The 20846-nt window shown below is 39.7% G+C and overlaps 1 protein-coding gene across 2 annotated transcripts in view; it reads right to left on the bottom strand.

The window, feature by feature from the left end:
* LOC116438311 (SAM domain-containing protein SAMSN-1-like) overlaps positions 1 to 2193 on the bottom strand; it is an 82601-nt gene extending 80408 nt beyond the window's left edge. The window contains exon 1 of one of the 2 annotated variants that reach the window (XM_032097153.1): positions 2068 to 2193. In XM_032097153.1, the coding sequence (XP_031953044.1) occupies positions 2068 to 2091 (24 nt within the window). In that variant the 5' untranslated portion in view covers positions 2092 to 2193. The remainder of the gene's footprint in view (positions 1 to 2067) is intronic. The other variant, XM_032097161.1, reaches the window with a different exon arrangement.
* Between the last annotated feature and the right edge of the window lie 18653 nt (positions 2194 to 20846).

Below are 20846 nucleotides of genomic sequence, written 5' to 3' on the forward strand. Positions count from 1 at the left end.
GGTTTAGCAGTTACTCCAGATGTTCACTTGATGTAAATCAGCCATGATTTCTATTCCTTGGTGGCTATTTCCATCTACTATGGAACTGTCTCCCATAGCACCTTTAAAAGTTGCCTTTAAATCCTAATTATGTGGTTGCTGTTCATTATTTCTGGCTTGACTGTCTTGAAGGGAAAAATACCCTTATATTGATACTACAACTGCTTTGTAGCCAGCTTTTTCATGGTCACAGGGTGACAGAGTAGAAGTGGCCAGTGCACATACTTGGATGACCAGCTCATTTCCAAGCTGGAAAATCTGATTACTGAAAGCAGCTGTCCCATGTCACAGGCATAGGGAGGACTGCACAGGGCTCTTCCTTTTATGAAACACATTAATGACCTATAAATTATCTTTAGATGTTGATAACTTGTGAGGTGTTTTGCTGGGTGAGCAGAAGATTACCAAAGCGGACAGAATGGCTCCCATGTAAAGCTTGTAAAGAACAGAGGTTATCTTCTTAGCAGCAATCTTTAAACAGAACTAATTATGTCATTACAGAAAACTATTATGGCACCAGCTTTCACTTGTCTGAACCATCCATTATCACTGGAGTCATTACCTCTCCCACAGAAACCCTGGGTGCTGCATACTGAGTTTAACAGGGAAACTGGAACTTGACCTACTCTCACCCGCACAATCTACCTGACATTTCATCTAAATGTTGGTTTCTCAACCAATACAAGGCTCAACACCTTTTTCAAAAGTGAACTACATAGAAAACAAGAAGCTGCTCCAACAGAACAGGAGAATATTGATAGAACAGTTCTTTCCCAAAGAACTTCTGAAATGAGTATTTTCAAGCTGTTACAGATTGTACCACAAAGCCATTGTTAACTTTGTACAAATACACAGGCATTCACACTGAACTATGATCAAAACTGTCATTGAGTTCCCAGGGAATTATTTTTCTGAGTGACTCTTGTCACAGAATCCTGAAATACCACTGCATTTTACTTTAAGTACAAACCAGCTTTTAATCCTTATGATCTGGAAAACACCAGGACTCTGCACTAAGATAGTATTAGCAATCAGGAGCAACGATTTACGCAAAGCAGTTGCCCTATTTGAGTTTGTATTAGTGCAGCTTGAATACTGATTTTTATTGTTCTTTCTAAATGTATGGGGAAGATATACTAAACATCTGCACAAAAGATGAAAAATGGGCAATCAGATATACTGTGTTGTGTAAATACAGCAAAGATACTCAGCTAATTACCATTACTAATACTGAGCATTGGTATTGGCAGATGGTTAAGCTCTTAAAACAGAACTGTTTCCGTGGATTTCCTATCCTGATTTACCTGTTCATTCTGAGCAGTTGCCTTGGGGCAAGGAAAGAGAAGAAAATAACAAACAAAAAAACCCCCAACAACAAACAAACAGAAACCCAAAACCACCCCAAAACAAACAAACAAAAAAACCCCACAAAAAAAACCCAAAAAAAACCCACAAAAAAGAAAACTAAAAAAAAAAAAAAGCAACCCCCAACTAAAGAGGATCTTAAATGAAGTCCTCTGTCTGTGTACAAATATTGCCATGACTAAATTACCCCGATGACTGTGTTTTCATGTTTGGCTAATAGAAAACTATTGCTTGAAAAGTTCTAGCAGTTCTCCCAAACTACTGAAGAAGGAAAATGGATACTATTATCTAAAAAAGAGAAAACCCTATTGTAAACCAAATTAAAACATATATATATTTAGTAATTTTATCTTACTTATGAGCTGTTTTACTGTATTTGGATTAAATGCCTCATAACTAAATCTGCATGGTTTGAAATAGTCACAGATAGTGCATGGCACATTTATTACACATTCTCTGTGTTATATTTTTACTGAGTCATATTTTGCTACATACAATTTCTTATACAAAAACTCCTTCATCTAGGCTAGAAGCCTCACTGTTGTTATACAACCCTTGCACCGTGATATAAAACCTTCACTATTTTTCCGTAAAAGCACACCCACCAGTTCAGTTTATGAACTCAGTAACCCACTAAATAAAAACATGTCTGTGTACACTTACCAGAGAAAAACAGAAAAGATTCATGTTGGTATTGAGATCCACTCCAGCACCCTAAAATTCTGCTCCACAATCTCCCGCCGCACAATGCAGTTCCTTCTTGCCCTCCCAGCTGTTTGTACATTTCTCCCTGGAGATTACGGCAAGATAAAATCCCTGCAATAATCCACTGGATTCAGAGCCCATTATCAAGTGAGACAGGCTTCCCTAGGCCAGTAAAAACTGTTCTCTGAATTAAAAAAGCAATGTTTGCTAGCAAAACAAAAGCACGGTCTGAATGATTTCCATGAACTCAGAAAATGCTCTCTTGCAGGCTGTTGTTTCCATTAAAGTTTATCATCTAAGACAAAGAAAACTCTTTCTGTCTGAGTCTACTGGCACATACAAATCTTCTCTTCTTACTGAGATTATCAAAAGACAGAAATTATATTGAAATGCTGGTTTCCTATACACATGAATTAATATACGAAATTCAGTAATTATTATTGACTACATTTTGAATGGAAGCTTCTTACTTATAGACCTTGGGAAAAAAACTCCTGAGCCACAAACAAATTATTAAAAATATCCATAACCAACCAAACAACCAAAAACCAAGCAAAAACCTCAAACTGTACACCTGTACTCTAAAGAATAGTTATCAAACTGCTGCCTAACACATTGATTGCTTGATGATGAAGATTAGGATTAAATCAATTTTGCCATTCGAAAACATGGCAAATTTGGAAAATTAAAAAATTGGGAGTGGTCAAAGCTGATCCATGGGTTATAGTGAGAGTTATTACAATATATACTGATAAGCAAACAAAGGAGAAGTGATTGTAGCGAAAAACAGTAGTCTATGTCACCAGCTGATATAAATCAGGAAAATCCATCACCTGTAGTGGAGTAGAACTGTCTAAAAAAGAATTAAAGCTGAAAGTACTGTCAGCCTCAATTTTTTTTCAGATTATGAAATACCTGAAATTAGACTGTGTTTGGAATAATATTGCCTACCAACCCACAATTAATTTCCCATAAATTAATTTCCTACAGCTTTTATGTGAATGCTATGAAATATGATTTCATGAACAAGCAGCAGTTTGTACAGAAGAGAGAAGCTGAAATTCACCACAAATGGAGAGGCAGTGTCGTTTTGTGACAATGATCTTGATTTCCTTTCCTTCGGCCCACAGCTTCATATTTGTAAATGAGAGGCATCTCTTCCATCGCTCCTACTTCTGACTGTTTCAGTTTATTCTAGTAATTTTGCAGTCTGAATCTGCATCCCAGCAAATTCAAAATGTCTGTATCTTGGCAGGATAAATGCATTTTAACATAAGTTGGTTTCTACCATGAGCAAAACCCAAACAAGTCTCACACAAGCAAGCACAGATAAGATTCAGGATTTTAAAAGGAAAAATCCTTAACCTATACTTTTCCAGTTTGCTGCGAAGTATGTAAAAGTCTTCTTAAAGGTTTTTCCCAGGCCTCCTTTTCAGTTATAATTTCAGGTTGGTTTCACATATTAGTAAAGTAGGGTTGGCTGTGAAGAGCTTTATGACAAAAGTTATCATTTAGAAGCAAATTAATTAGAGACTTCTCATTTACTCCTCCTATAAACTTGAGGAACAGTAACAGATTTTTTCAGTTACCACCTAGTGACACAAAAATAGACATTTGAGACACCAAGCTTGCCACAGATGTGCTTGCATTTGCTTTATGGCTCACTTGCTAGTTTCCTTGTGAGGGAGCAAGTTCTCATCCTTTCTGTGCCTCAGGTTCTCCAGCTGGAAAAACTAAACTAAGAGCACAAACCTCATGTGCAGAGCACAATGAAAGTAATGACCAAAAGCACCTTTCCCCAGCTACAGAGAATGACTTTATTCTTTTTTTATGCCTGTTTACAGTAATAGTTATCTGGAAAACTCCAGAAAGACTGAAGAGGTAAAATGACAATAAGTTAACCCAAGGGAATGTCTCTTTCATTCAGACTGATTTAATTTCTTGATTTTGGATTGTAGCTTTCGAGGTGATTTGGCTATTTACTCTAAAACCTTTAGGAAGAAATTACTTAATTTTATGCCACAGATCCTCCAGGTAAGAGTAACTAAAAGGGCAGACCTTACACTAAGCTATTAAGATTTCATTTTGCTTGTATTTGTAGACATATGTGGAAAAGAGAATTAATTTAAGAACAAACATTAAAATAGAAAAAACAGCCTGAATCTACAGTTACAGATACACATATATGGCAAGCAACTGTGTAGGAAGGCAAAAATGCACATGTTATTACATGGTTTTTTTGGGTACTGTCAGTGTTAAAACTCCTCTAATGAAAAAGTAACACTTTAGATGTTTATTATTCACTGATGCAGCCTTCTGTAAGGGTCAAGTTTGTTGATAGGCCTAAACTAAAAATGACATTAGACTACTAGATAAATCACAAACTGTAAGGAAATACCTACTAGAATAATTAAAATAGGAAGCATCAGCTTATTATCAGGATGAATAATATAAATAAAATACTCAGCAAGAGTTCATAATGCCATTTGATATCACAGCTGTCTGTGGAAAGAATTTGAGCTTTGAAAATAATTAAAAAACAGTAACTAAATAGATCAGATTTGAAGGTAACATCAGTGTTGTGACCTCTATGTATATTTTATCTGGTATAAATAGAGCACTTTGCTGCAGCAGTAGCATAACAGAACAGCAAACCCACATTATAATGAAGGGACAGGAAAAAGTTTTTTATCAAACACTTGAACCTTCACTTCCCAGCTTTAATCTTGCATTATGTTTAGCATTTAATTCTCTTTCTTCACTGTTGCGTGATTTCTACATGTTTGGGCTTTACACCCTCAAAAAAAACCAAAAAAAAAGTTGCACAAATTGAGACTGTCATATATTGAGTTTTCTATTCCTGCACAATGAGTAAACTTCATAGCTGAGATCTCAAGGCATTCTTGGCCTTTTCAGGAGACTGGATTTCAGCCGTGCATTCATAGTAAGTGGCAATCCATAATCTAATGTGGCATACAAGCAGTAAAGGTCGAGCCGTGGTGCAGGTACTCACAATTGAGCCCTAGCTCCAGGCTCCCCTTCTAATGACTGCCACTCTACTGGTGCAGCTTCATCTGCCACTGGGAGAACTCATCAGCAGGGCTGTGTAGTTCACAGACTTCTTTGTTTCGTGGACAAAGATAAAATACTGTATGAGTAGTTGTTAACTTGGATACCTTTCAGTAAATCAGGAAATAATATTTAATCCTATTTTCTTCCTCTTCTGTTTTTTTCTCTTACAGCATATCAATCCTTAATTAAAATGTACATCTAATTCTCTTCCGATCGTCATTTATTTGTCCTCTGAAAGTTTTCATACAGGTTTAAAACTAAAAGCAGCAATGCTACTTCCTGGTATAATCTGAGTGTTAAACATGTAGCTACTCCTATGCTGAGTGGTCACTTTTCTCTATTCACTCCACATAAAAGGCTGAATTATTACTTTATCATCATTTCAAGGTAAACATAGTGCATTGCTACTATGTTGGTGCAAGTGGGGGATTTAGAAATTAAGTCAGAGGCTTCCTCTTGCTGTCCCATTTATTTGGAAAGAACTTTCAGCACTTACTTTCAGCCAGTGCCTACTCCATACCCCACATATATCCCTAACACATGAGGGCAATCCTGTAGGTGCACACTGGATAAAACCCCTGCCTCCTTTCACCTCCTCCTGTTCACTTCCAACAGGCAGGTGACAAAGCTGTTCTGTGCAGAGCTGTGTGACCCACAGCCCATGGCCAAGCGCTCGATGAGAAGCCCCTTTTTGAACCTGGGAGACTGCTCCTGTAAGACAAGTTTAACATTTTCTGTCGTGCACATCCTCTGAAGACACTCCAAATGGTAGAAAGCTTCATTTCAGACCACAAACACAATAATGTCTCTGAGACAGAGCTACTAACATTTGATATTCCTGAATCAGATGTTCCAATCAGTGGCCCTAAATTACAGCTACTTAATAGTTTGGAAAGGACCCATGAAGTACCAACTAAAAAATCTGATTCCTTAAACGGTATTGATTTTTTTTTTCTTTTAGAATCTCCTTCAATTTAGAGGGAGCGTCTCAATTTCCTTCTTTTACATTCAGCAGCTAATTAAAAATTGGTAAGGAAAAAGTTTCACAGTCCTCCTCACCTCTGCCAAATTGCAATAGTCTGTTCCTCCTCTGAAAAGACAGCCTTACAGATGCAGGGATCAATTCAATACAGCAGTTTTTACACCTTTGCAACAAGGATTTTCAACAGTTTGGCTCAGTTGGAGATTATTTTAAGCTTACTCAACATAAAATGCTATAACATTTTAGCCCAGAAAATCAAGCAAATAAAGACAAGAAGAGCCAATATTCCCTAACTCAAAATCAAATAGGCAAGTAAAATGCTTTCACAGTTTCCAGGATCCAAGGGAAGCTCTGTGCCTATTAAAGTCACTGGCAAAATTCCCATCAAATTCGCTACGATCAGAATTTCACACACCTTCTCCTGCTAACTGGTCACATTTAATCACAGCATCATAAAAGCCCATGGTGTTTTCCATATGATTCATTGTAACATTCAGACATTCCTTGAGGCTAACATTCTTTTCAGGGTAAATAACCACATTGTTGATTCTCTTGTTCCAGAAGATTTAATTTTGTTTTTCAGAGCATTTGTATTTTAATCAAAGGAAAAACTGCATCTCTGTTTTAGAGAGGAAATGTATAATTCCTTAATAAGAGGGTCAAATCCTCTGCTCTGTAATTTACAGAAACTCCGTGAATCAGGCCCACGCATTCTTTATTGCTATCTAGCACTATACTGCAATTTAGAGTGAAAACTGCTAACTTCTATCATCAGGTCAATTTATGTATTATCAGACAAAACTGATGTCTACAGTGAATTATGGGTATGGGAGTCATTATCTTCCTGGAGCACCTTGAAAACGAGATGTCTAATCTCAGTAATGTAAGTTTCCTGGTTAAATAAATCCCTTGTGCTTAGTAATTCTGTGCATTTATAGAAAAGATGTCACCCCCCCACATACCTCCTTAGACTTTAAAAAACATTTTAAATCCTCAAGGGGATTTGAATTCTCACTAAACAGAATTGATTTCTGTACTTACTACTTAGTATTCTTAATCACACACTTCATGCATTTTTGTTATGTAATGGATTGGGAAATTCAAAGAACTGGCCTGTTTTGCAAACATTTAGTTTTCCATCACCCCACTTCCCTTTTACTTTGATGGCTTTTTTTTTTTTTTTTAATATCAAGATGACAGCACCCTGCTGGAAACAGCTCCAAACAATCAGTGCTGCCCTCTAAGTCTGCAGCTACCCAGGCCTGGTGTGAGCAGTTAGAACAGAATTTGGAAAGGCTAGCAGAGGTTTTCCAATCCACTCTGCAAGAAAGATTACCGCTGCACTCTTGCCTATGAGAATTCAGGTTAAGGCCTGTAGTCATCTAGCTCTTCCTTGAGCGTGTGATCCAAAGCTAAATGAAGCCAAAAGGAATCTATCTATCAATCTGAGCAGTTCTGGCAATTTAATTCAGAGTTCCTCTGAAATTTATATGTTATGTTGGACACAGCCTGAGGATTCATCTTTGTCGGCGACAGGACAGTGGAACTGAGTTCAATCTCAGCAGATTTGCTGAGAACACCGAGATGTGTGGAGCTGCGAACATGCTGGAGGGAAGAGATACCATCCAGATGGGCCTTGATAGGCTCAAGAGGTGTTGAACACCATGAGGTTCACACCTCATGTTCAACAAAGCCAAGTGCAAAGTCCTACACCTGGATCAAGGTAATCCCAAGCACAAAGATAGGCTGGGAAGAGAATGGATCCAGAGCAGCACTGGGGAGAAGGACTTGGGGGTGCTGGTGGGTGAGAGGCTGGACATGCCCCGGCCGTGTGCTCTGGGAGCCCAGAAACCCCCGTGTGCTGGGCTGCATCCAAAGCCCCGTGGGCAGCAGGGCAGGGAGGGGATTCTGCCCCTCTGCCCCGCTCTGCTGAAACCCCACCTGCAGTGCTGCATCCAGCTCTGGGGTCCCAGCACAGCAAGGACAGGGACCTGTTGGAGCCAGCCCAGAGGAGGCACCAGGATGATCAGAGGGCTGGAGCAGCTCTGCCATGAGGAAAGGCTGAGAGAGTTGGGGTTGTTCTGCCTGAAGAAAAAAGTTCTGGGGAGACTTTAGAGTACCTTCCAGTACCTGAAGGGAGCCTACAAGACAGGCAGAGAGATTACAAGAAATTGTGGTGACAGGACAAGGGAGAATACATTCAAACTGACAGAGAGTAGGTTTAGATTAGCTTTTAGGAAGAAATTCTTCCCTGCGAGGGTGGTGATGCCCTGGCACAGGTTGCCCAGAGAAGCTGTGGCTGCCCCATCCCTGGGAGTGTTCAAGGTCAGGTTGGATGGAGCTCTGAGCAACCTGGGATACTGGAAGGTGTCCCTGCCCATGGCAGGGGGTTGGAATGAGATGATCTTTGAGGTCCCTTCCAACCCAAACCACTCTGTGATTCTATGATTCTAGGTCAGTCTATCCTAACTTGCCCCCTCTTCCTGTGGCCATAGGCACCTATTCCTGTACCCAAGCACTGCCTTATCTCCAGGACATACCCACAGATGGCTGCTGACAGCACCACGCTCCGAGTGAAACAGGAGCCAGCTGGTTCTCACATCCCACCCTCCGCCCCAACACCTCCATGAGTAGCCTCTCAACAGAATGTACTATTTTGCCCATAGCACCATATTTTCTGCTGTTTTCTGGGCTGGACCTGGTTCTTAGCCAGCCAGTTCAGATTTGCATCTGCCTTTATTTGTAGACGCAACACCAAATTAAAAATATTCTTCTGTCCTCAGGAATCTTCCCTGAAACTCTTTGACACTCTCATACAAATCAGGAGAAACTCACTGGCAGACAGTGAGGCTGCAGCAGCATCAAAAATAAAAAAAATAAAGCCTAACAATTACATTGGTGAGCTCCTGGCTTATATTCTCATTTTCTTATCAGGTTTGTGTGAGACTCCCCTTTTTGGAAATCAGAATTAGGAACTCAGAAATTCCCCATTTAGTTTTCATTTACCTAACCCATGGATTCTTAGCTGATTTAGATATGTACCTGCTGCCTGCAGCCTGTTCTTTTATGTATCATTCCCAAAAAATTCTGCTGTACAAGCACCACATTTTGATTGCACTAATTCTAACTTAGATTCAGGGGCTCTACAAAACCATTTTTCTGATAAAACAGCAACTCTTTTATACAGCCTGTGAAGACCAGCAATCCATACCAGTTAAAGAGTACAACAGTGCAACAGTTGCTATTGTGTCAAATAAAGCTCTTCTCTAACATTCTGCAACATAGATTTCCATCTCTACTTCGTAAAATCCAATGAGATTCTAATATTCTAGACCCCTTCCAAAATGTGAGTACCAATGCACCCAGGAAGTACAAAATTTGCTTGAAAGTGAACAGTCTAAACACTTAAAGGCTGAAAATATAGTTGTGAGCTGGAATAGACCATATAAAATAGTTCATGCTTCAGCAAGAAATAGATGCTGCCCACAGAGCACTTCTTCCCACCTTGCTGTTTTACACAGCTTAACAACTCCACACTGTTTGGATGGAACATTTATATTCTTTGAAGTTGCTCTGGATAGATCCTGAGCTGGTGGATACTAGCAAAGCTTCATATTTCTCATCTGGGCTATGCCAGCTGATCCAGTGTCCCCAAGCAGTCACACCCGGGTAGCCAATCCTTAGGACAGTGTTATTTTTTAGAGGCAAGGAGACATCAGCTGACACGGCGGCAATTTGAGCTGTTTACATCCCTGTGCATGTGACTGCAGAGCCTCCAGCTTGGAGTGTCCTCGTTTTTTGACTATCCACGACCCTGCTACGCTGTCTTACTGCCTCTCCATGTGTTATAGCACTTTCCATCACTCCTACAAACATACTATGCCATGTGAGAGACAAACTGTATTTGCCTTTTATGGCCCCTTTGAAAAAATGGCAGTTCTCATGCCCGATGGCAACTCGTGCCTTTATGTACCTCCAAAATATGACCCGTCTGTACCAGCTATTACTGGCTTTTATTAAGGTAATCAAATATGCAGAAGAGGCCAATGTCAAGGGGAAGAAGTTCGTATACTACTGTCAGGACATGCTGTAAGAACAACACATGGTTGGCGTGTTCTAAAACATTTAGGGAAAACAAAATTTAAATTTGATTATCACATCCCATCAGTAAAAAATTGCCTCGGCTACACACTGTCTGCACCAGTCACATTAAACCAGGCTTATACAGTGGGAACAGTAGATGCCATCTGCAGCCCTAGAATAATCTTGGCAGCACACCAGCACATATTCATTTCTGTGGAGAACAGCCTTGCTTGCTGTAGCTGAGTCCTCATGGTACCTCAGATGGCCAAATTGTCTGAGAGCTAAGTAACTGGATATTATCACTCATTTAAATCATCCTAGTTTACCAAGATGCTTGGAGTTGGCAGTTCCAGAAACTTTATAAAGGTTGAGCAGCGTAACATTTCTTGCCCCCATGCCCTGATTTAGTAGAACATGATTACCTCAGGCAACTGACCAAAAGCCTGTGATGGATAACTTGAAAACTGGAACATACATGAAAAAAAAAAGTAGACAAAAAAGCCCCAAAACAATACAACCAAAAACCTGCTGCTCAGGAAATTTCAGTGTTTTTCTACTTTAAGTAGAACAGAGTCTTTCAACAGGACAATTAACATCATCCTAATGAATCACAGATGGATTGAGAGGGGAGGCAGAAGAAAACGCAAGGCAATATTTCTGTGTTTGAATAGGAATTTCTACCTGGATAGGCTAACTTCTTTTAATTTATAAGAGCAAGGAACAACCAGGACAGTTCTTTAGGAAGACTGGCATCCAGCAATCTGCAAAAAGGGTGTGGACAACAGGCACAGTTACAGTTCAAAGGCTTGTACATCAAAGAGTGACCCATTCCCCTGTGACTCTCCCTGCTCTTATTTCACTCAAAGTCTTCAAAGTGGGATTCAGTGGAATAGATGACTGGTTTTTTTATCCTGGATAACCATGGAACAGCCAAGATTTACTCTAACTCTATTGAATCCACATGTAGTCCAAAACCCTGTTACCCTAATAACACCGAAAGGAAAACACTGCTGTATGCAGAAAGAAATGTTCACGAATAAACTCCAAATATCCATCAGGAATCACACACATATCGGTTTAGTGCTACAAACTTCTCAAAGCAGTTTTACCCAGGTGTGTAGGTGGGACTTCAGAGGTGGTGCTGCTGGCCATCCCTTCCCACCTTCACCACGAGCATTCCCATGGTACCAGTGGTATCAGATCTAAAACTTCACAATCTTTAGCACAGTTACCCGTTCAGCATCCCTATGGCAGGGAATGTAGCACTACACCAATGTTAACATACAGTTGAGCTTATTGCCTGTATCACTAAAAACCAAAATCCTATACACATCACCTAGCAGTCACTGATGAGGGGATGTCTGAAGCCAAAGTGCTGATTTTCAAATCTATAGTTTCAGTTGCTTCCTCACTCTTAAGATGCTTAAAGATACTTTGAAATGTGAAGTCTGTCTGTGAAAAAACTCAGATACTGTAGATTTCTTGACAATACTTAGCAGCTAGACAGCTACCCTACATTTAAGCTAAATTAGGATTTGTAATTTATGCATTCATGTTCCTATGATACTTCTGCATTGCTTTCTTCAGAGCAACCTCACCCAAGGAAGCTTTGTAGAGAATAAGGGTAGAGGAGTGGACAGGACTTGCCCATCCTGCTGCAACGCACCAGTCACAACATCTTCTCTCCCTAGGGTTCGAATTTTCTTCTTGTTTCTGTTCTCCTCTTCTGTGTGACTTTGACAACCACTAGGTGACTTTCTCCTTCTCCAGAACCTTGAATCAGCTGTTCTACTTTATGCAGATTAATTAGACACCAGTGGAGCTGAGGAGAGGTGTGTATATATGTGTAAGTATTCATGCATGACTCTTTGGCCTGGTTGCCAGAGCAGTCACTTGACAGAGGATACAATAAGGTTCCCCAGTCAGAGCTCCAATAAACATTAAATATTGACTTCACTGGAATAGAAATGAAAATTGTAGCATCAAGTAAAATAAAATGTTTTGGAGGACTGGCTCTGTGTGCTCAGGTAAGAAGTCTGCAGAAAACAGAAATTTGAACCACCAACCAGAGTTGAAGATTCGTGTACTGAGCATCCAGAAAACATACTTGGTCATCTTTGGAATAAAACTGAAAACAGTCTAAGTCTGCAGTTAGTTTGTAAACTGTGCAGTATATGTAATACAATTGCCAATCTCTTATTTTCTTTATTCATTCTAATATGTGAGGATTCTCATCTAATTCTCTTGAGGAACAAAGGCTGGCATGCATCTTACTCTGTCATCTCCCTCTCCTCACTGCTTCCTTCCTTCCTCCAATCTCTGGGAACTTCCAGGAGAGAAACAGCGAGGGTGAGGAAGGAGCCTTTTCAAAAAGGCAGTGGCAAGGCCAAATACAATGAGCTGATTTTTAGTAGCTTGCTGCTGTGTGTAGCATTAACCACAGGGAACTCAGTCTATTTTGTCAACAGTGCCTTGCTGGAAAAACCCAGTTGGATTGAGGGGATACAGGGAATCTTACTTGAGAGAAAATGATGGCAGTATGTGAAAATTGAATAGCAGAGGATAAATGTGTGTGCACATATCCTAGCCCAGAACTGGAAACTTTTACTGCTCCTGCAAGTGTTGTCAGCCATGGCCAGTTTTTCTGGGTGTCAGTTTACACTTCCTTAAAGACAGCATATTATTTATCTCACAGACACCAAGCAAGGCATAATATATTATTAAGGGATTAGGTAGTCAAAAAGAAAAAACACAATGTGAGGGCTGGAATTATATTTCTGAATATGACTAGTAACAATTTCAGTTACTGCTGGAGATGGGATACTCATCTGTTCTTGACCAAAATCTCAGTACAGTGTGTCTGCTTGTGTGGTCTTGAGTACTTCAGAGATGCTTTCCCATTTTCAAATGGTATCCTAGATCTCCATGTTACCTGTAGATTTTGTACTAATTGTAGTAGCAGAAGATAAAATAAAGCCCAGCCTACAAAAAGCAACTGGGAGCAGAGATTAATAGAACAAAACCTAGTAGATGAGCAAGAGATCTGTAGCAAGAATTTTCAGTGGAAACCGAGACAAAAATACCCTGTAACAGGTTCAATGCAGATGTCTGAGCCATCCAGGCTTTCATGTAGAAATATTCCTGAATTTGATAGAAACACTTAATGGAAAAATTTTTAATCAACTTTCCACTTTCAGGATTAATTGCATACTCTTTTGGCAGATAAATCTTTGTGCATGTATATACACACACATATATATACAGAGAGAGAGAAAAAGACTGGATTCCATAAACTGGTTTGTGACAACATCTAGAAAACCTCCATGTACAGACCTGCTTTTCTCTTTTTTTTCTCTTTTTAAAAATTTTTTTTAATTAAAATGCATGCTATATTAATGGGTTTCTACTAACAGAATGAAGAACTACTCTGCAATGGCATCTTTACAGAAAAACCACTTGCCACTTGAGTATTACAACTTTGGATTTGTAGAAACCCAAAAATCATTGAAAAACTACTGTAGTCATAAAAGTCTGCTAAATCCAAGTGCACAGATTAAACAGGAGTGTCTAGAAAAATTGCCAAAGCATCCAAGTGAAAACAAACATGAGGGGGATATAATTACAAGGGATAACAAGACTTTGGTTGTAATCTCTTGCATGTATTGGTATTATCAGCTGAATCTTTGGAGAGGTCTGATCCAAAGGCTGCTAAATGTTAATGAGGGTATCCCTTCTGATTTTAATAGGTTCTGAACTAAATCCCAAACCATTTCAGTTGGGTGATGTGAAGCACGGTGTATGAACATAAACCTTGTGCGGCATTAAGTATCAAAACCAGGGTCTCATTATTTTTTATTTTTAATGTAGCAAAAAATAGCCTTTTTAGAAATAAAGACTCCAGATAACAAATTTTTCAGCAGTGCATTTCTTGAGTCCATGCACTTAAACTTTGGCTTAGCTGTACTATGATCAATATTTCCAGGTGAAGCAATTAATTTCCTCTGTTTGGCAGGTGAACAAAACTCTTGCAATGCAACTTTGACTTTCATTTTAGTTGCAGTCTGTTATTGCTAACGAAAAAAAAAGACTTCTTAGCTTTTCTAACGTATCAGCTGGATAAATTGTTAACACTTAAGAACTCCCCAGGCAGTAATGAATGACACAGTTTTCTGTGTTATCCCTGATAAAGTTTAGGATATGGAAAACAGCTTAATCCTCTTTCTATACTCTCCCATCTGTGCTTTAGAGCTACCACAGTAAATTACTACATACTGAAGCACTGCTTCAGATGCAATTTCATATTTTCAAAGCTGAGATAATTTTACTCCACAGTGTATTTTTTAATCTTTGCAAAAAAAAAGTAAAACGTTTAAGGAAGCCAGGTCAGATAAAACTGTTGAATTTAAGAGATGGATGGTAGTTTTCAGTGAAGTAAACCTTTTATAAAGGTTACTTGGAATACAGAGTTAAGCCAAACAATTCACTTTGTTTACAGAAAATCTGCAGTGTGAAGTGTTAAGATTTAACTCAATTGTAATCTGTTGTTAATTATAAAACAGGAATAGTAGCTGACAAATACGGCTTGAGGCACTCCTTATTGTACCTTAAACATGCTCTTGCCTGTGTCTAATGTCTGTGATCCTGCTTTCATTTTGCAGAATGATTTTACTTTGTACAGTTTTGCCATTAACCTGCTCAGTCACAGTTAGGGCTCATTTCTTTCTCTGTGAGGAAAGCTTAAGTTTTGTGTTGGATTTCTCCACGTTTTGTCAGATGTGCCTTTTGCTGCTGTCTAATAATTAAGGATAAAGGGACTGATTTAGTATCTATTGGAGTAAATTGACTGACTCAGTTCAGAGGCTGAGCATAAGCAGCTGCTCCAAGAGTAGAAGTGAATGCAGTGAGAGATATTTTATAAACTTCTCTATCTTGCATTTTTCTGTATCCACATAAAACCCCACATTCAGGAAAACTGCAAAAATCTGTTAGCCCAGTGTCTTGCTCAGGTCACCATATGGTTGTAGAACAGCTGGTTCATGTTAAACCTTCACAAAATTGAGATTATACTTGCAGGAAGCAGCAGATACTTTGAAGAATCTGCAGCCACAGTTCAGCATCTAAAGCAGCCAGCCACAAATCATCAAAACACTCTGACAGAGAAAGATTTTCTCTGTAACCCCTTGTTACTTTGAATTTCAAAACAAAATCTTACTACCTATCCTGTGTCCTGGGACTAACCTGAAGAATAGAGGCCATCCCATCTGGTGACCTAAACCCTGCTAAGCAAACATCTGTCACCTTACAACCGGATTATGGCAATCCAGAACTTCCTCTAAAACCTGTCAATTGCTTCTAAGACTAAAAGTTGTCAAACCCGAATTTAATCTCCTAATTCAGGGTGGAGAAAAGGGTCCGTGGATTTTCTGTGGGGTCAGGAAATCCTGCTCTGGAGAGAGCCTCCTGCTGACACTGAAACAGAGCCGCTTCCCCCTGCATATTCTCGGAAGAAACTCCTCCTGTTTGTTTCATTTTCTTTAGGCCTTTGCCAAGTGCTGGCTGCTGAGATTGCAAAGGAACAGGGTCGCATCTCCATCACCCGACCCACACACATCTGCTCCTCCAGTGTGGTGTGGGTGGGTGGTGAGCAAAGAGCACCTGAGTGGGCAAACCTGGATTTGTGCTTGCCAGAGGAAGAAATGACACACAGGGTTGAAAGCAGCTTGGTAATGATGAAAAACTACCCATTGTGGCTAAATTGTAGTTGCATATTGTTGAAATAATAGTGAAGTGGCACAGCTGTGCTACTGTTAAGATGGAAGTTTCAGAAAGCTCTTGAGAAAATAAAAATACCTGAATATAAGGCATTCATGTGGTCTTAACTTTGCCCCTCTGGGTACCTGGTGTGATGTTATCAATAAAGACAGTAATCCAAGGGATCATGTAGGAGAAGCAGGGACAGGGTCTAAACCCTGCCTCCAAGAGGGAAGGAAAGCTCACTTCAAAGCTGGGGCCTCAAGAGGCAAGAAAATGGGTTCTTGAGCCAGACAAGGTCAGGGAATAGAGGGACCTGCTGGCAACATCCTGCCTCCCCCCTGCTTCTCTCCACACCTCGCTCCCAACACTTTCCTTGGGAACCCCAACAGCAGCCTCTGGGGTCTGCCTCCCACACAGCCCTGATCCTCAAGGACAGCATCGGCCCCCTCCCTCCCCCGGGGGGCTCTGGGGAACAGCAGGTGGAACAGAAAAAGGAACAGGACCTGGCTAATCTTCTGCAGTTTCACCTGAACATCGGTTCACAAAATTAAACAACAGATGCTTCTCAAGGGCATGACACGTAGAGGCCTCCTTGAAGGAGGGGAACAGCTAAAGCCTTCCAGCTAAGGCTGACAGATTTTCTGATAACAGAAAATGAAGCAATCTAAAAATATGCTCTTCCAGCTACCCCTACAATCAGTTACAGGTAGCTCATAGCATATTTCATAAATGTCAAAGCAAGCTGTCCTGACATCATAAGTCCTTTATTTTAGACACTGACAGAAGGAGATAAGCTAATTATTTATGACTATTCAAAGGAAAAACAAAGCAGAGAAGCAGATTGATACGAACTCTTCATAACCTGATCCAAAGATAATTCATAGCTTCCAGTAGGTTTTTGGGGATAATGTGGCTAAGATACTTCTTGACTATGTGTTGTTTATTGCACTGCTGTATGCAGTAATGATTTAGAGATATACAAACAGAAAGCAAGCAGGCTAAAAATTAGCTAGTCTTTATAGTTTGCTGATAGAAAAACAGAAATACCACACTTGGTATAGCAGACATTAAGTTTAGGTCTTGGGTGGAAATATAGAGCAAGGCATATGGCTTTCTTAATGGAACAGTAAAATGAGTTTGCCTTTTAGTGAATTTGTGTGTGAGCTTGAAAATCATTGTAAACAAGGTAACTGAGATATTTTGGAACTGAGCATTCATATAAACTGCTAATGAAGTAATGCTGGAGCTTTTGAAGCGTGTGAAGTTACTGCTTGAATAACACTGTGATTCTGCAAACATCACAATATAGGAGAGATATAAATGAAACACTCAGCATCTCCAAAATAAGAAGTATTCACAGTATGTTGTGGAGCAAATGGATGGAAACTGGTAAACTGCATGATTTAGGCATAAAAGCAGCAGAGTTTCAGTTACAGGAGGATATATATCTTTGTCAGGTCTTGGGAAGACATTGAAATCCTGCCCAGATTGCAGAGGTCTTCTTAATTATAAAGAACATTAGTAATAAACAGTGTTTAACTTATATGTCGCTATGTCAACCACCAAGGGTACCATATTTCCTAATTTTATAACATTCATGGAACCATTTAGAAGGCAGAGCTGTATTCAGTAGCCATCAGAGAGATTCACCTGGTCTGCCATTATCTGACAATTGACACCTCTTCACTGGAGCTTGGGATACAACCAGAACCTCACTGTGAAACCAGGATCTATGACATGAAAAGCTGAGAGGATGTCTAACAATTGAGTAAAAAGACAAGTAAGAGGGTTGTAGTAAACCTATGAAGAGAATTTGTGCTTTTTTTAAAGGAATATTGTGCTTCCTCTCAAAATGCTTTCAAGGAAATACTTATTTCCTAATCAGCTTAGTCATAAGTTATTATTAAGAGTCTTTTTTTTCCTCCTTCTGACAATATAAAAAAAGGCAATTATATGACACAGACGTCACTTGTTCTCATGAGTGTGTCTAACTGTGCCAAAATAGTATTACCCATAAAAAACTGTAAGCAGCATTTTAAAATATTGGTGTAACCAGCCAGGGACAAATTACATTCATTCTCACAAAGAACGAGAGCAACAAGAAGGAAGGGGAGGGCGGGGGTGTTGGAGGAAGAAAGAGAAAAAGAGAACATGAGAGAGCTCCATTCATTCCCTGCCTTGAGTTTCCTTGCAGACACAAGGCCCAGTCTGGTTTTGCAGCTTTGTAGAAATGTCAAGTGTTGAGAGCAGCATCCATCATTTCAGCAAGGGGGACAGGGCTCTGACCCTATTCCCTGGCGCGCTGGCCCGCAGAGCTGGCTGTGCATGGACACTGTGCACTCTATTAAGGACACTCTGCCAGGGGCTACCCGGGGCCTCTCAGGCGAACTGTGGAATGTCTCTGATTCCCTCTGCTCCTTGGAGGTGGGGTAGCCAGCACAGACAGTCCCAAGAACCCCTGAACACCTTCCTGTCATTACTGCTGGGCTCTCCACACAGTGTGAGTAGCCAGCCTAGACACCAGGTTAAATAATTGCCGTTAATCAGTGGCAGCCTTAATTAAACTTTTGCCAAGCAAATTTAGTTAATCGTTCAAAACACATTTGTGAGATTCTGCAAAATGAACAGCTTACCCTCTACCTTTGTGAAATTATGGTTAATCATTCACTAATGTCTGCATCATCCTATTTAAACCTTCCCCCTGTGGTTTTAGACTTCTTTCTGCTTGCTAATCCACCACAGGGGAGTAATATGTAAACATGCAAATACATTATTGTAGGCTTTTCCTATTTGTGGCGCTGGGTTCTATCAAGCCATATTTATAGCCTCACCAAGAATGATTTATAATTCATTCGTCTCACATTCAATTGAATTAATTTAAAGGTATAATTCAATTTAACAAACATGCAGCTTGGTGTACTGAGCAGTGAGACACTGCAGCTGTTTCAGGCATGCTGCACTTCACCCCATCTTTCTGCTCTCAGCCAGCCTCCTGGCTCCTCCTATTCTTATTTATCAAACCAAGTACCACATCAGAGCCACAATGGACCATAACAAGTCAACAACAGCTTTTGAACCTCCAAGTTGTGTAACTATTACCTGGATGTCCCAAACTTCTTTAAATTCTCCTTCTCCATGAAGATTATGTCCTTTACCGTGCAGCTATTTCAAAATCCTCTTGATATGAACTACTGTGCTCTTGCTCCTAACTCTGCTAAGTCCATTATAGACAACCCTTTCCTGTGATTTATGCCTCATTATAAAAATCAAATTTCTTGGTTGTCAAAAGTAAATTTACTGCAGCAAGCTGAAGGCACTAGATCCCTAGCATACAAAGCCATCACACCAGTCTAAGGGTGCAACTTCAAGTGTGATGGAAAGATATCCTATAAACACAGAGCTCTCGTAGAGAGGAAAGTGAAAAAACGATTATCAGGTTGAGTGAAGAAAGTGCAAACTGTCTCTCTCCTAACCTTAACCCCAGCCACCAGGATGGGCTGAGACTTGGCCCACACTCAAAAGCCATCACCCAGATGAAGAAACTGTCAGCAGAGAAAATGTTCTGCAGGTTATTGCTCCTTGTGCCAACCCTTTTGCAGCCCCACTGGAGATTTGCAGCCCCACAGCTGGAGATTTAGGCATTGTGTTTCTCCTATAATTAAACCTTATCTTTACTGTACTTTTAACCATAAGCCTAAAATGAATTGTGCTCTCAGCAATAGCCTAGGTCCCCAATATATGTTTGAGATGAAAAAGTTATTACAAAAGAAATAATTACATGATACCATCTGAAAGATCTCTGTGAAAAACTAAGAAAATTATGTGCAACTATTGTAAGTTCTGAGATGGCATTTCCAATTTTACATGTAAATCATTGATTTTTATGGCTAGTTATTTGCTGAATTAAAATCAGAAGCACAGTACATGTTCAACAGACCCTTCATTATATCTTTGTTCATTGATCTAATCAACCATTCCTCATCAATGCTGAAACGCTGCTTATAATCCAAACTTCCTTCCAACTATTGGCAATTCTAGCAAAAGAACAATTTTTAAATTGACTAAGATATACTGTAGGTGTCATACACTTAAAAGAAAAGACTCAGGTTTATGCTTTTCCTTTAAAAAACAGTGATGTTACCATGAATTTATTTTCTTGGCAATTTCTTCCATTAATGTTACTGACATTATTTAATTTCATAAAGATATGTAGTCTTTCTTACACACACATAAATATTACAGATTCTATCCCTCCAGCATATTCCTTAGATTTTGTGAATTTTCCTCAGCTATTTTGCAATTTTTTCCCATCTATTGTCAGCTTTAAACCACTATTTTCTTCTACTTACTTCGAGGTTATGCAAGTTGGCTGTTTGAGTGCACCAACACTGTCAGAGGTCCGTAGGCCACCCCATGTATCCTGAGACATTCCACCAGCTCCTGCAGCTAATACCAATGAAGGTATCATACAGCCACGTGCATTTTGGACTGTCTTTGACTTCCACACACATGGCCAAGAACCTTTTGTCAGCAAGGTCACTTGTGGGGCTGGATCTGGACAGAAGTATGAACCCACACCCTGCAGCTCTGCAGTGTCACTTAGCTAAGTCATTAATTAACTTTGATTAATATTTTTAAAAGTCTATCCTTCTGCTGCATGCATTAAATGGCAGTAGATGATGCAGAAATTTAGAATTTTTTTTTTTTGCTACTGTTTACTATATGTAGGAAATCTTAGCATACTTACACTATCTACATCGTTCCCCTTGTCCCCATAAATCCTCTTCTCTCTGTTCATGCCTGTGCATGTAAAACCCTTACTAGTTTTACCTTCTTTCCTTTCTGC

Source organism: Corvus moneduloides, chromosome 2 (assembly GCF_009650955.1).
Source record: "Corvus moneduloides isolate bCorMon1 chromosome 2, bCorMon1.pri, whole genome shotgun sequence".
NCBI lineage: Eukaryota > Metazoa > Chordata > Aves > Passeriformes > Corvidae > Corvus > Corvus moneduloides.